Source organism: Neltuma alba, unplaced genomic scaffold (genome assembly GCF_004799145.2).
Source record: "Neltuma alba isolate B1F8T4 unplaced genomic scaffold, ASM479914v2 tig00005487_pilon, whole genome shotgun sequence".
NCBI classification, from domain to species: domain Eukaryota; kingdom Viridiplantae; phylum Streptophyta; class Magnoliopsida; order Fabales; family Fabaceae; genus Neltuma; species Neltuma alba.
This window is the reverse complement of record NW_021634128.1, coordinates 56,475-70,413: the sequence shown is the minus strand read 5'-3', so window position 1 is coordinate 70,413 and position 13,939 is coordinate 56,475. Positions and strand designations below refer to the sequence as shown.

The 13,939-nt window shown below is 40.6% G+C and overlaps 4 protein-coding genes across 6 annotated transcripts; 3 read left to right on the top strand and 1 right to left on the bottom strand.

Annotated features, from left to right (window-relative positions):
- Nucleotides 1-13: 13 nt before the first annotated feature.
- Nucleotides 14-1,396, top strand: LOC114747835 (probable protein phosphatase 2C 49). Its single transcript, XM_028936180.1, has 2 exons — nucleotides 14-252; nucleotides 546-1,396. Exons 1-2 carry the CDS (start codon nucleotides 71-73, stop codon nucleotides 1,120-1,122), a joined length of 759 nt encoding a protein of 252 aa, XP_028792013.1. The 5' UTR covers nucleotides 14-70; the 3' UTR covers nucleotides 1,123-1,396.
- A 1,354-nt stretch (nucleotides 1,397-2,750) lies between these two features.
- LOC114747836 (short-chain dehydrogenase reductase 3b-like) lies at nucleotides 2,751-4,511 on the top strand. Of its 2 annotated transcripts, XM_028936182.1 has the most exons (3): nucleotides 2,751-2,769; nucleotides 3,333-3,395; nucleotides 3,489-4,511. In XM_028936182.1, the coding sequence occupies exons 2-3, from the start codon at nucleotides 3,358-3,360 to the stop codon at nucleotides 4,261-4,263; spliced, it is 813 nt and encodes a 270-aa protein (XP_028792015.1). In that variant the 5' UTR covers nucleotides 2,751-2,769; nucleotides 3,333-3,357; the 3' UTR covers nucleotides 4,264-4,511. The 2 variants fall into 2 exon arrangements, with proteins under 2 accessions (XP_028792015.1, XP_028792014.1); XM_028936181.1 differs by lacking the exon at nucleotides 2,751-2,769 and having other exon boundaries at nucleotides 3,290-3,395.
- Nucleotides 4,512-7,771: 3,260 nt separating this feature from the next.
- Nucleotides 7,772-8,520, bottom strand: LOC114747837 (ubiquitin-40S ribosomal protein S27a). The gene has a single exon (XM_028936183.1). The coding sequence runs from the start codon at nucleotides 8,422-8,424 to the stop codon at nucleotides 7,954-7,956; it is 471 nt and encodes a 156-aa protein (XP_028792016.1). The 5' UTR covers nucleotides 8,425-8,520; the 3' UTR covers nucleotides 7,772-7,953.
- A 1,943-nt stretch (nucleotides 8,521-10,463) lies between these two features.
- On the top strand, nucleotides 10,464-13,705 carry LOC114747832 (tRNA:m(4)X modification enzyme TRM13 homolog). Of its 2 annotated transcripts, none has more exons than XM_028936178.1 (10): nucleotides 10,464-10,714; nucleotides 10,804-10,869; nucleotides 10,991-11,341; nucleotides 11,410-11,653; nucleotides 11,817-11,874; nucleotides 12,455-12,541; nucleotides 12,659-12,778; nucleotides 12,907-13,045; nucleotides 13,157-13,406; nucleotides 13,594-13,705. In XM_028936178.1, exons 1-9 carry the CDS (start codon nucleotides 10,581-10,583, stop codon nucleotides 13,383-13,385), a joined length of 1,428 nt encoding a protein of 475 aa, XP_028792011.1. In that variant the 5' UTR covers nucleotides 10,464-10,580; the 3' UTR covers nucleotides 13,386-13,406; nucleotides 13,594-13,705. The 2 variants fall into 2 exon arrangements, with proteins under 2 accessions (XP_028792011.1, XP_028792012.1); XM_028936179.1 differs by having other exon boundaries at nucleotides 10,702-10,714; nucleotides 10,996-11,341.
- Nucleotides 13,706-13,939: the final 234 nt, after the last annotated feature.

Sequence of the window (13,939 nt, the reverse complement as noted above, 5' to 3'; positions counted from 1 at the left end):
TTAATCAATAAATCAGGTATTTGATGGTCATGGAGGACCTGAAGCTGCGACTTATATCCAGAAGAATCTAATGAGATTCTTCTTTGAAGATGTTAGCTTCCCCCAGGGATCTGAAGTTGATAATGTTTTTCTACAAGAGGCAGAGAACTCCCTCAGAAAATCATTTCTTTTGGCTGACTTAGCTTTGGCTGATGATTGCAGTGTGAGCAACTCATCAGGGACCACGGCTCTTACTGCCTTCATATTTGGAAGGTATATTAATACAGTACATACTAGGTTCCCCTCTATATTTGTAAAATGCGTTTGTTCTGTTTTTTGGGTTACATTAGGATGGGTTGAACTTTAGGCATCACCCGCATTCCACACTACCTTGACCAATTGAGCTAGCCCCACGTAGCTTGATCTAATTATCTATTTTACTTGATCTTTTGTGCAGTTTTCTATTTCTTGCTCCCTTGGTTTATAAAAAGCTTCTCGAGCATCATAGTTTAAGGTATATGGTCCTTAACCTTCCGCTGATTTCTGTCGCGATTTTTTGTTTGCAGGCTTCTAATGGTGGCCAATGCTGGCGATTGCCGAGCAGTTCTCTGTCGTAAAGGAAAGGCAATTGACATGTCTCAAGATCACAGGCCTATTTATCCTTCAGAGCGGAGGCGGGTTGAGGAATTAGGCGGTCGTGTAGATGATGGTTATCTTAATGGGGTTTTGTCAGTTTCTCGAGCCCTTGGGGACTGGGATATGAAGTTTCCTCGTGGTTCTCCCTCGCCTTTGATTGCGGAGCCTGAGTTTCGTCAAGTGGTTCTGACAGAGGATGATGAGTTCCTCATCATAGGTTGTGATGGAATTTGGGATGTCATGACAAGTCAGCAGGCAGTCAACCTTGTTCGTAGAAGCCTGAGGAGGCATTATGACCCAGAGCGCTGTGCCAGGGACCTGGTCATGGAGGCACTACGCCTTAATACGTTTGATAATCTCACAGTGATTGTTGTGTGCTTCTCTTCTAATTCTATTGATCCCAGGGAGCCATCCCCTCCTCGTCAGAGGAAATTGAGGTGCTTTAGCCTTTCTGCAGAGGCGCTTTGTAGCTTGAAGAACTTGTTGGAAGGCAGTGCAAGTAATTGAATGTATAATATGCGGCTTAATCTAAAAAGTGTCTTTTTTTTTTTTGGGGGTAGAATACTAATACTTATGCTGTTTTTGGTTGCTTCAGTTTTGACGGCAGAAAAAGCAGCCTTCCATTTTGTGGTTGGTTGGTTGATTTATGTATATAGCCCTGAGGATGATAGTGGTGTAAATACATGTGTTCTGGATTACTCGTATGTTGTAACCATGGATCGTTATATTCATAGCATTATTCTTGCGTTGAATAAAAGAATTGTTTAGAACATTCTTTTCATCCATGCTACTGTCGGGCGAATCTTGGCTCTTTTTTTCTTTGATAAACTCTTGGCTCCTGTGCGTAACACTCGCACAAAGAACAGGAGTAGTTATGTTTTCGAAGAAAACGTCGAGGAATCGCAAATTAAAAATACAAGAATGTCGAATGTGTGTTAGAAGTCAAAAGGAGGAAATCAATTTAGAAGTTTTTTTTTTTTTTTGGAAAAAAATAAAGAAGGCACAATAATAATACTGAAGGGGTTAGAATTCAAAGCGGAGAAGGATATTTGTGATACATGACTCCTTGACACATGAAAGGTCAACCAAGAAGTGAAAAAGAGCAGCGGCTTGGAAAGTCAGAATTAGGGCTCCTTCGTGTCAAAGTCGAAGGAATGGAATCTGTTTGGAAGGAAAAAGAACCTCGGCAAGCAGCTGCGTGATTACCACGGAGGTGTCGTCCATGACGCCTCTCGTTGTTGGCCCCATTCTTGGAAAGTAGAGGCCCTCAGATGCTAAGCGTCGTTGTCATCTGCAAGGCCATGAAGCGTTTCTGACTGGGTCTGGGGGTTTCAGAGCAGACTTATTGCGTGATGGCCGTATCCTTTATTGTGTCCAAAGCATGATTCTTGTATGATCGCAACATCAGCGAAGAAAATGACAGACAAATGAGGGTGCTGAGTTTCGGGGGACAGCAGAATTCTGCTTGGTTCTCCGTTAATAGTACGAGAAAGCCACGGAAAGTGTGTAAGAAATTGAGTGATTGAGCATCACGATGTGTTAGGATCGTCCAATGTTGAACTTGAGTGTGGTGTTGTCACCTGCCAGTGGTCAAAATTAGAACAGTCTGGGGCAAGCAAAAACTGTGGGAGCGGGCAACAATTAATGCAGCAAGCATGCCTCGGAGTTTTCAAGCACACCCGCAAATCATAGTGTCCACTTTTCCGCATTTTATTCCCCTTTCTCCGCCAAGTCGCCATTGGGTGACGTGACTGCCTCGCGTAGGCTTTCGCCCTTCACTATCTCTGATATTTGATTAAAAACACACCTGCCTATTCTCATCCGCTAACAATCCAGTGGTCTTTTACCAATCCCCAATAAAAACTAATGTTAATAGTAGTATCTAGGCAGCTAACGATAGCATTCGCCGTTTCTAATCTATAAGCATCCCAGCGCTTGCTCCTCAAGGCAGAATGAACATCGACTTCCCATTTGGAATGCAGAGCTGAACTTTAGCACAGCCCAATTAGTAAGCATCGTTGCATCAAGCTCCAACATGAGGCCCATTTATGCGCGGAGACGTTCAGAGTTTTCGTAAGAATTCGAGCAAGTCAGCCACAACAAAGCAAGCCTCCATGGTTAAAGCAATAACAAGTATTAAAGCGAGGCAAATAGGTGATGTCTAACCTCGACTCGAAATGCCTGACCGTTTGCAGATCGGCTGTATTAATTTTAAAAACTCATCGGAGATGACATTGCATTTTCAAAGGCTACTAACTTACTAATGAAGCTTAATAAGGGAAGTAAACAGGTGGGTTTGGAGGACCCAAGCCGTCACTGCATTGAGGCCGGGACACGTGATCCGAAACAGTATGGTAATGAATTGAATATGCCGCAGACCTAGTTTGATTTTTAGATGGTCCCCTATAGTATATCATATGCACATGAAATAAAAATTTCAACAGCCATCTTTTATATATATATATATATATATATATAGATACATACACACTCCGAACGAAAATAATAAAACTCAAGATAATAAAACAAGTCTGAGCTATTACAGGTAGTCCAACTAGGGTTATGCTGCGCTAGCTGATACATGAATACTAAAATACCATGTTGTTCATGGCAGAACTTTTTTTGTCGTTCTACGTCAACTGGTCATAATTCCTTTTTAAATTTGGAGGCACTGGGTAGGAAATATAAATGTCATTTCCATGAGCTTTTGTCTGCAGGGTTTGGGGAGCTCATGAATCAAGGATGCTTCCTGGGAGCTCACTGCAGATGCCGAAGCCAAGGTAAAGGGTTTTCATCACCTTCATCCCTCGATCAGATCCGTCTCCACGTAACTGATTATATTCTGTCTTTACTCCTTCTATGAACTCGGATAGGTTGGAGGGTAAGGTGGCCCTCGTCACCGGCGCTGCCAGTGGGATCGGGGAAGAGACGGTGAGACTTTTCGCTGAAAACGGTGCCTTCGTAGTAGCAGCAGACGTTCAAGACGAACTGGGTCTTCAAGTCGCCGCCTCCATAGGATCAGACAGAGTGAGTTACCATCACTGCGATGTCAGAGATGAACAGCAGGTGGAGGAAACAGTAAACTACGCTGTGCAAAAATACGGAAGCTTAGATATCCTGTTCAGTAACGCTGGAATACTTGGATCGTTATCCGGAATCCTGGATCTTGATCTGAATGATTTCGACAGCACCGTGGCCACAAATGTTCGTGGTGTGGCTGCGACGATCAAACATGCTGCTCGTACTATGGTCGCAAGGAACATCCGCGGATCCATCATTTGCACCGCCAGCGTGGCAGCTTGTGTTGGAGGAACGGGGCCTCATGCTTACACCATATCGAAGCATGCTCTTGTTGGACTCGTACGGTCCGCATGTAGTGAGCTTGGGGCTTATGGGATTAGAGTAAACTGTGTGTCCCCTTTTGGAGTTGCCACGCCTCTTGCATGTTCGACCTTCAATCTTGAACCCCATCAAGTTGAGGCTAATAGCTCTTCCCAGGCTAATCTCAAGGGGATTGTGTTAAAGGCAAGGCATGTTGCAGAAGCAGCTTTGTTTCTTGCTTCTGATGATTCTGTTTACATCAGTGGACACAACTTGGTGGTTGATGGTGGCTTCTCTGTGGTTAAACATAGTTTTTCTCCCATCTGATGCCTCCTATTTTTGCTATGGCGGCTATGGCTTGCCCTGAAGCCTGTAATTTATTGCTCATCATTTTTCCTTTCAATTCTCTTTCAAGTTGGGACCAAATTGCCTTAATTTGTGTTTCAGTCTCAATCGTACGTCACTGCCACTTCTCATGTGAACTTCTCCAAAATATTAATGAATACGTCATGTCTCTCCTTTTCTATTCCCCTCTTCACAAATTCAACCATCTTTATTTTCTGCTACTCATTTTACTTGGGTTTTATCTATGTTCTTAGATGGTCACGGTATTCGATTTTGGTTCTTTATTCTTCTTGGGTCTGATTTGTCACTATCGCTTAGTCTAGAGCTCCACTTGATGATTTGGGAACCTGAATGGATCTAGCATCCATCGGCCGCTGGCTATTGGCGATAATTAGTAAGTCAAAATTGCCATCTTTACCTGAAAGACGTCGGCCGCTAAAGATCATATGAGTGGATATATACTGTTGAAAATGAAATCAAGTTGCTCAAATATTCCCATGACTTGGAAGGGAAGGATCATCACGTGCATGCTTTTCAATTTCACTGTCATGCGACAGCCAGACCAGAAGGAGACCATGGTCATGTGGTCGAAGGTTATTTTAATGGCAAAAACATTGGGAACATATGTTACTACATGCTACAAGGGAGACAAATCACGTAGTTTATACGGTCGGTCTGAATCCATGTGTCCTGCTTACTCAGACCTCCCAATCTTCCCATTCCCAACTCTGAAATTATCCAGAGTTTCTTCCCTCTGTTGAAAAATAAATCCTCAGTACGATTCTTATACAATCTAAGTCGAAACAGAAGATGAATATTTGGCATTTGGAAAAAGAACAAGAACTTGCGCTTGAGTCATATGCCCTCAAAAATTAATAATGAGGCCGCTGCTGAATCTAGCGGTGATTACTTGACTCTTACCCCCCAAGCACGCGCGCGCGCGCACAAACTATATTATTGATCAATTGTCGATTGTCAACCCATAACTTGCGGAAGAAACACGTGAGCTTCTAAAATGTAGCTGAATCGAGCTATATATCTTCTTCCTCTCCTCCACATGATATTATATAAACTTCCCTTTGGTTAATGCTGAACCTTCTTGAACTTCAACTAATATCGTTTAAAAGGCTGAAACTGCTTAGAACATTTTATACAGTAATACTACCTCCAGTCTTTAATATAAAAACTAACTGACTAATTTGAGTAGATTAAGAAAATTAATTTAGTTATTTGTAATAAATATATATTGTCTTTTCTAAAACATTGTTACTAATCAAATATATTAGTTAAAACTACTATTATTAGAAAAATTATCTTAAAACAAGCAAATATGAAAGTAATAGTGAATTGAAATTTTATATTTAAGATCAAAATAATAGTCAAACGAGCTTTTAATAAGGACAAGAAAGAAGCGCCTCAGATACAATGTTGACAGCCAACAATGCAGTGCGAGTAGCAGTTTCGTGAAGTTGGGTGTAAATATTATTCAGAAAACTATGTTCACGAACATTTATGCATTGGATCCGACACCAGCTCTTCCGTTCAATGAAGAGAATATCACAGCTGTGGAATAGGGTTGACTTTCTTCCAAAAACAATCCAATGCATAACATGCATATCTTTCGTAACTTTAATTTTTAAATCTGATTTCGCAGTTAATAAATAAGCATGTTGCATTGCATTTTGTCAAAAATAAAATTTAAAATATTCAAATAAATCCCAACGGCTCAAAGGGGACGTCCACACGGTCCACACTTGATGTCTACCATATTCAAGTTAAGAATAAGTTATAATTGACGGTTAATCCAGGAAGAAGAAGATGTGGTGTGGATGTCGTCCAGAGAGTCGAATTATCTTGTCATGTACGTTTTTTAATTCCCATCCAGTAACCAAGTCTAGGGCAAAGGAGGCTCGATTAAATTTACAAGATTGATTGAAACTGACACAGCATGAGTCGATATAATATAGTGCGACCAAACACCTAGGAAAGGCAAATGTCATCGTGAAAGTCTTCAATCGTATGTTAAACGGTCGTGCATAAAGCAATTGCTTTCAGTCAATGAAGAATATTATCACGACATGAAGCCTTGTGCTTGAGATGAACGTTCAGGCCGTCCCCTAAAATCACACCTTGGATTATCTGCTTTTACGTTTCTCCTATCGTTCCGCAGTTATGTCAAATCTCACCCAAGACTTCTAAGATGTCCGTGACGATTACAATGGTGAAGGGAGACGGACGAAACAAAGCTCAGGAAGGCAAAAAGCGGCGCACGGTGGTGATCATGCCATTAGGAGGAGGCATGGAATTGAATTGTACCAGATTAAAGGGGAACGACGTGGGAGGTGCTGCAGCAATACTGAGGATTAAAACTGTTCCTTTCTCAAGATCAGTACGCGAGATCGAGAAAAAGGAAACAATGGAGGCCATGACAAGACAAGTTGCTTGCAATAATTTTGGTGCCCCAGTCGAAAAGAGAGATGGCGATGATATAATGTGCAGTGGTGTGGGTCACTGGCTCAAAGGGCAGGATAGGTTTTGAATGGTGTACAAATGGACCAAACCTACACACTTCGCCTTACTTGATTTTAAACGTCAAAACAGCTTAAGATGCGACTTCACCTCATTCACAGTTAGTCAAGAAAGAAACACAAAACATAACACTAGCGCAAAAACATCAACATGAAAGAATGAAGAGCACAATTACCTTACAGTTTACACCACGCTGCTTAAAAATTCATTTTGACTCCACGTTTGGTCGTATCCCTCTATTCAGGTCAGTAAATATGTAGGTCTAACAAATCAACATTATAAATAACAGAGTAATCCAACAAGGGCAAAAAAAAGTACACATTTAGAGGCAAGTATGCCATTAATGTTGATGCGTGCAGTTTGGAATCAGTGGGCATCACCCCATCTTTCAAAACAGGATACGCCGATTCATAACATACCAAAAAGCCCAGAATGATGAATGACTACTGCTCATTTGCATAACAATATAGAAAAAGGCAAGCAGTGACATAAATATCCCTTCGAGTCAGTATGAAAGCCATCGGAATGCTTAAACAAAAATTTTGGGTGACGCTAAAAGCAACGCAATCTAATCCGTGCATCACAGAAGAAACCTTGGGTATCTGATGTTGTTGGCATATCTCGGACAAATTTACAAGTGTTTCGCATGCAAAACCTTCTATTCAATAAATCATTCTCATAGAACAACAATGGGAATTCAATGCACAATCAGAAACAGCTATGCCGCAACATATCTTGTGCCTTCTATCCATAATGTCATAGGTGTGAAAAGAAGTCATAGTACATGGAAAAAAGACATAGCATGCATAATACACCATAACCGGATTCCAATTGCCAATTGCGTCATTTTTTTTTTTGAATGAATCCAAGTGCATCATTTATATAGGAAAGGAAATCGGTCATGCGAAGGTAAAATAAAGTTCGCTTGAGGCTGAAAAACCAAAACCAAATGATAGCCCGGTAAAATGCTAATGAGGAAGTAAAATTTAAAACCACAAATACTACGAGTTTCGTAATTTATAGATGAAAATCCTTTCGAGCACTCCACATATTATCAAACATAAATTAAGATAATCTCTGAAAATCGGTTTAGTCACAAATAGAACATGTAATAGAGGGACGAGATTCGCTTCATAATTTCGCTCAGTCACCGCCGGCTTTCTGGTAAACATAGGTGAGACCGCACTTACCGCAGTAGTGCCTATCAAAATGATTGGCCATAAAGGTGCCAGCTCCGCATTCCGCGTTCGGGCACTCCTTCCTCAGCCTCTGAACCTTCCCAGAATCATCGACTTTGTAAAACTGTAAGAGAGCGAGCTTCACCTTCTTCTTCTTGTGCTTAATTTTCTTGGGCTTTGTGTAAGTCTTCTTCTTACGCTTCTTGGCACCACCACGGAGGCGAAGAACAAGGTGGAGGGTAGACTCCTTCTGGATGTTGTAGTCAGCAAGAGTTCGTCCATCCTCGAGTTGCTTGCCAGCGAAGATGAGGCGTTGTTGGTCCGGAGGAATGCCTTCCTTGTCTTGGATCTTGGCCTTCACATTATCAATTGTATCAGACGACTCAACCTCTAAGGTTATCGTCTTACCTGTGAGGGTTTTCACAAAGATCTGCATCTTCGGATGCAGATAGAAGATGATGGTGCCTGTCAGGTGACTGGGATTATACCCCCGGGCTTCGGCGAAAGTTAGAGAAAGAGATGAAGGAGACTGTGAGTTTTAGGGTTTTGTTGCGAGGTGGCGGCGTAGGGGCTCTTGTTGTGATTACGAAATAGCCCCCGTGACTAATAGCAACAGCTGGCTTCTGCCTTCTTTTTTCTTTAAATATTTGTGGGCCAGATTTGAAAAACTATCTGGACCGGATGAAGATATAGAGACTATAAATTGCCAAAAATCCATGTGTGAAGAACAAGAAAGCCCCATGTTTTTCTGTGAGCAACTGAGTATGAGTTCGAAGCTAAAATGAGGTTCTTCGTTTTTTTCAAATATATTTGCGAATAAGAACCATGCTACGGGAGGGAAAATAGTCTCATTCTTTAAGAGTATTTGAGTAAGAACAAAATCATAGTTTCAAAAGTGTTTTTAAAATATACTAAGTAAAAGTGTCTCGATTTAAAAAAAGTATTTCTAAAAAGTGATTATGAAGTTATTCAAACACCTCTTTGTCAAGCATTCGTCTGGGTGCTCAATTTTTTTGTTCATATTTTTTGCCAAACTGTTTTTGTTCATATTATAAGCATGAGTTGTCAACAACTCGATGCAGTTAATTAAGCAGAATTTGGCCCAAAAAAAAAATCAAGAAGAATATTAAAAGAAATTAACGCGTATGGAGAGGGTTTCTTAACAAGAAGTATTAAAACTCATTGAAAAAGTTCATGGCGCAAGAAAACTAGTTACTGCTGCTTGATAGTGGATACCTCGAGTTTGACGGAAAAAAAGAACTTAACTAGCATCTCAAAGCATTTGAGATCAATTAAGGTCGCCCTATAATTAAGATGGGGTAAAATCATACATAAATCATTGTTTTTCCTAAAACATTTTAAATGAAATATTAATCTCTCATAGATTTATTATAAGCATAAAATAATTAAATTTGTATATAAACAAAAATCAATTAAAATTTATTTTAAACAATAAATAAGTTATAAATATATTTTTATTCTTAAACATTATAATAAATGAGAAAAAAAATGACAAAAATATATGACGGGAAAGCTTGTGGAAAAAAAGAGAAAATATGATTAATAACAAAATTAAAAAAGCACATTAAATGTTAAGATAAAATCAAATTAAAACTCATGAAATAGATTTTTGGGAAAATTTCACTGTAGGACCGCAGAAGACAATTAATCTCAAAGAGCCCCCAAAACTTTCTGAAACCTCACTGCAGGACCAAGGGGCCAATCTGATATTAATTCCACAAACGAAATGACGCCACTGCCCCTAGTAGAAACTTATTTCCTTGAGGGAACAAGTGCGGGAGAGCGCATTTGCAAGGGGAACTAGCCAATTTGCAGAATAAATACATATATTCACATGTGGAATCAGTTCGTTCACATGTGGACTGGTTCAGCTGAAGCATGTGTCCGTGAGGGAACAAGTGCGGGAGAGCGCATTTGCAAGGGGAACTAGCCAATTTGCAGAATAAATACATATATTCACACGTGGAATCAGTCTGTTCACATGTAGACTAGTTCACCTAATGCATGCGTCCGTGAGGGAACAAGTGCGGGAGAGCGCATTTGCAAGGGGAACTAGCCAATTTGCAGAATAAATACATATATTCACACGTGGAATCAGTCCGTTCACATGTGAACTAGTTCATCTAAAGCATGTGTCCGTGAGGGAACAAGTGCGGGAGATCGCATTTGCACGGGGAACTAGTCAATTTGCAGAAGAAATACATATATTCACACGTGGAATCAGTCCGTTCACATGTGGACTGGTTCACCTGATGCTAAGGTAGTGACGTCATTTCATTTGTGGAATTAATATCAGATTGGCCCTTGGTCCTGCAGTGAGGTTTCAGAAAGTTTTGGAGGCTTTTTGAGATTAATTGTCTTGTGGGTCCTACAGTGAAATTTCCCTAAAAATTATGGATAACAAAACATCTCATAATATTCATCTAGTCGCCTCTCTTGCCCGGAGAAAGGAAAACAAGTCGGAAACATTCTGTTGTTCATTCTTCTCCTCCGCCTGACCTGAGCGATTAGCGAAGGACGTGCGCGTCGCCTGCTCAAATACTACTGTGCTTTATTTTCCCTTCTCTGAGCATGGAGGAGCAAAACCGTCCGAAGCATGATTTAGGGCTCGAAGGCGAGAGAGGGGACGATATGGAGCAGCGCTGCAATTTCTGGCTTCCCAGGAAAAGCAGATTTTGTGCAAACTCGAGTCTCAAAGATTCCATGTAAGCTTGATTCTCTCTGTTTTTTTTTTTTTCTGGTTCCTGGAACTTCACTGGGCTTCTCAAATCCTTCTGCACTCCTACTGAGTTAGATTCTGCGGCAATCACAACTCAACGTCTGAAGGCCAGTGGATCCCCTGCCCCTTGGATCCTTCGCAGTAAGATATCTACAACTTCTTCCGTATAACGTGCTCTATCAAACATCTGCCATCGCTGTAGTTCTGCTTTTGTATCTCAATATCTGATTGTCGCTTCCTTGCTCCTTTTTTCCTCTTATAGCTCAGTACTTAAGCAAAACGTGGGAGGGCATGTTAAGCGATGCCCGAAGCTGAAACAAGTTCAGTCGTTGTCTCTCCAACATTTTTATCGAAAAGGCATTAACGCTGGCAATGAAGATGAGGAAACGTTAAAAGTTCGTGATTCAGTATTGCCCAAGCCCGTCACAATGCCTTTGGATAACATTTCTTCAGAAATGAAGAGAGATATTGTGCATAATATGAGTATAATTGAATTCTCAAATTTAATTGGAAAGATCGAATCTGTTTACGAATCGTTCTCCAAGGATATTCGAGACTCATATCAGATTTCAGAGGTTTGCAGTCGATGGATTGAATCCGCAGTTGAGGAGAGGTAGTTATTGGCGAAGTATAATGTAGTTTTATGGAACTGGTTCGATTTCCAACTTAGTTTGTTTGCAGGAAATTGCCGTTTCAAGAGAAACACGTAATGCAACAGGCATCTATTCTGGGAAACTTGGAAATTTTTGGTGTGCTAAAGAGTTCTCTTGGAAGTCAACCATCCGAGTGCAAGGAGGAGGAGGAGGATAGTGTCCCTGCGGTGATCGAGTTTGGAGCCGGCAGAGGATACTTGACACAAATTCTTGCAGATTGTTATGGAATTAAAAGAGTTTTCCTTGTTGAGAGAAAATCTTACAAGCTGAAGGTTAGCCTCGCAAGTGCTTTAACTGAGTTGTAGGACACGATAGCTAAATTTGAAGAGGTTCACGTGTGTCTGATTTCATAAAGAGTTCATTTACTTGTATACTTTGTCGTGCAGAGCAATATTAGTTTATTCACTGTTTATATCACGCCACTATTATTTCTAGGCTGATCGATCCTTGCGACAGAATGAGGGCTTGGTGTTAGAGCGTTTGAGGATTGACAGTAAGGCTCATTGGAATCGTTGCTGCAGAAGATATGCTGTAATTATGCTTGTAGCGTTATGCGGCATATTGAGATAACCATTTCTTTTAGGAGGAGATTTGGTTGTCTAACTGCGAAGTTCATATATGTGGTTGCCATCTGAAATATTTAATATTTAGCTTTGTATTTTAGTTTTGCTTCTTTTTGTTAATTCTAATCCACAGAGCACAAGTTCCTTGGTCTGTTGTGTATGATCCTAGCTGCATTTAGACTAAACTAAAGCTCTTCTTGGTTTGGGCCCATCTCAAACTTGTGTTAAAAAAAAAAATCACAATTCATGTATGCATTATTGAATTGTTTATATGTTCTGCGCCGATTTTCAAAATTTTAGCATCTTTAAGAATGCGTTGAATTTTGCAAGATATCTGATGCCTAAGATGATTCTTTTATTCACATATCTTGTCATATCTTGTTTATTTGAAATTTGCATCACTGCCTCACTTATTTCGAGGCTAGGATGCTCCTATATGTATTACATATGCTTAAGCTGCTGATTTTGAAGTTATGGATCTTGCAACATTGTAAAAATCAACTTTTGCAGTTGAAGATTTAGATTTAAACGCGGTGGAGTCTTTGGAAGGAGTTCCTTTTCTGGCGATTGGTAAACATCTATGTGGGGCTGCAACAGGTTATGTTTTGCTATTTAGACACATGTTCTAATGAATTCATGGCTAATGCTTTTTTGAGGAGAAGATCAATCATGTTAATGCGGACACATTAGTCTTTGTTGTTGTTGTTGTTGCAGATTTGGCTTTGAGATGTTGCTTTCCTGAAAAAAATGACCAGTGCGATGCTAAGAAGAACTTTGGAGGTTTGGCCATCGCTACATGCTGCCATCATCTATGCCAGTGGAAACACTATACAAGTAACTTCCTGATCCTTCACTCCTAGCGAGCATCAGCTGAAACGTTTATAGCTCTTACTATCTTCTTCCCTCTTTTGGGATGTGAGGTTATCTTATAGTCGTGAGCCTTCTGTTTTCGTTATCTGCAGATAAGAAATATTTTTTGGACTTGGGGATAACAAAGGATCAATTCCATGCCATTACATGGTTTACCAGCTGGGCAGTAGATGCTAATCATGGTTCAGAAATATCGGATATTACTGATTGTGCTTCAAATTTACTGTCAATGTAATGAATTTAACTTTGCAGTCATTAATTTGAATATGGACCTCTTTGGTGCCGGTGTACTTTTCTGTTTTTGGGGTTACTGGCGAATTTCTGATTCCAAGTTCTGTGCAGTGACAGAGAAAACGGTGACCAGCACGCAAGCGGAGCAGAAAAATTTCTTACCGACATGAAACCATCTGAAAGGGCAGCGCTGGGTTTTAAATGCAAGCGCATGATTGACATGGGGAGGTTGTTGTGGTTAAGGAAACGAGGCTTGAATACGCAGCTCGTCAGATACGTTCCCTCAACCATTTCGCCCGAGAATTATTTGCTGATTGCCAAGCCTCACGGTCGTATGTAAATATATAAAATTTAAATTTTGGTAAGGAGCCCCCTTTTTCTTTCACCATTTTGTGGGTTTGTGATTGAGATGTTTTATGCGCTTTCAGTAAACCCGGTATACTGAAATTAGACTACCGTTTGATGATGACGAGATGGTGAATGATAGATTGATGGTACAATTTGTCACTCGTTTTTTCTCCTGACCGAGGCTTTCTTTCTTCAAAGAGGGCATCTGCTCACATCCTCCTTGAAGGTCTTTGCCTGCCCCGCCCTGCAGTCTAGTCAGGTTCCCAGCAGACGCCCTGTTTGGTTCAATCAATGCGGAAGGGTGAACAGAAACACAAGAGGTTATGAGTTTGTGGCATTATGTAGGGTGCTGTTTATTGAGCCGAAATGTTGTGCTGTTTTCCATCCACCATTTGGAACGCTTCATCCGTTTTTAAAGAACAGAGGGTGCTCAAATGAAACCAGTGTGCGGATGAAGGAACGGGGAGCGTATGCGTCCATATATTTAAATTTGACGTAATGTATACAAAGTTTATAGATCCCGTGCAGTCCACCTCCACTCGTACC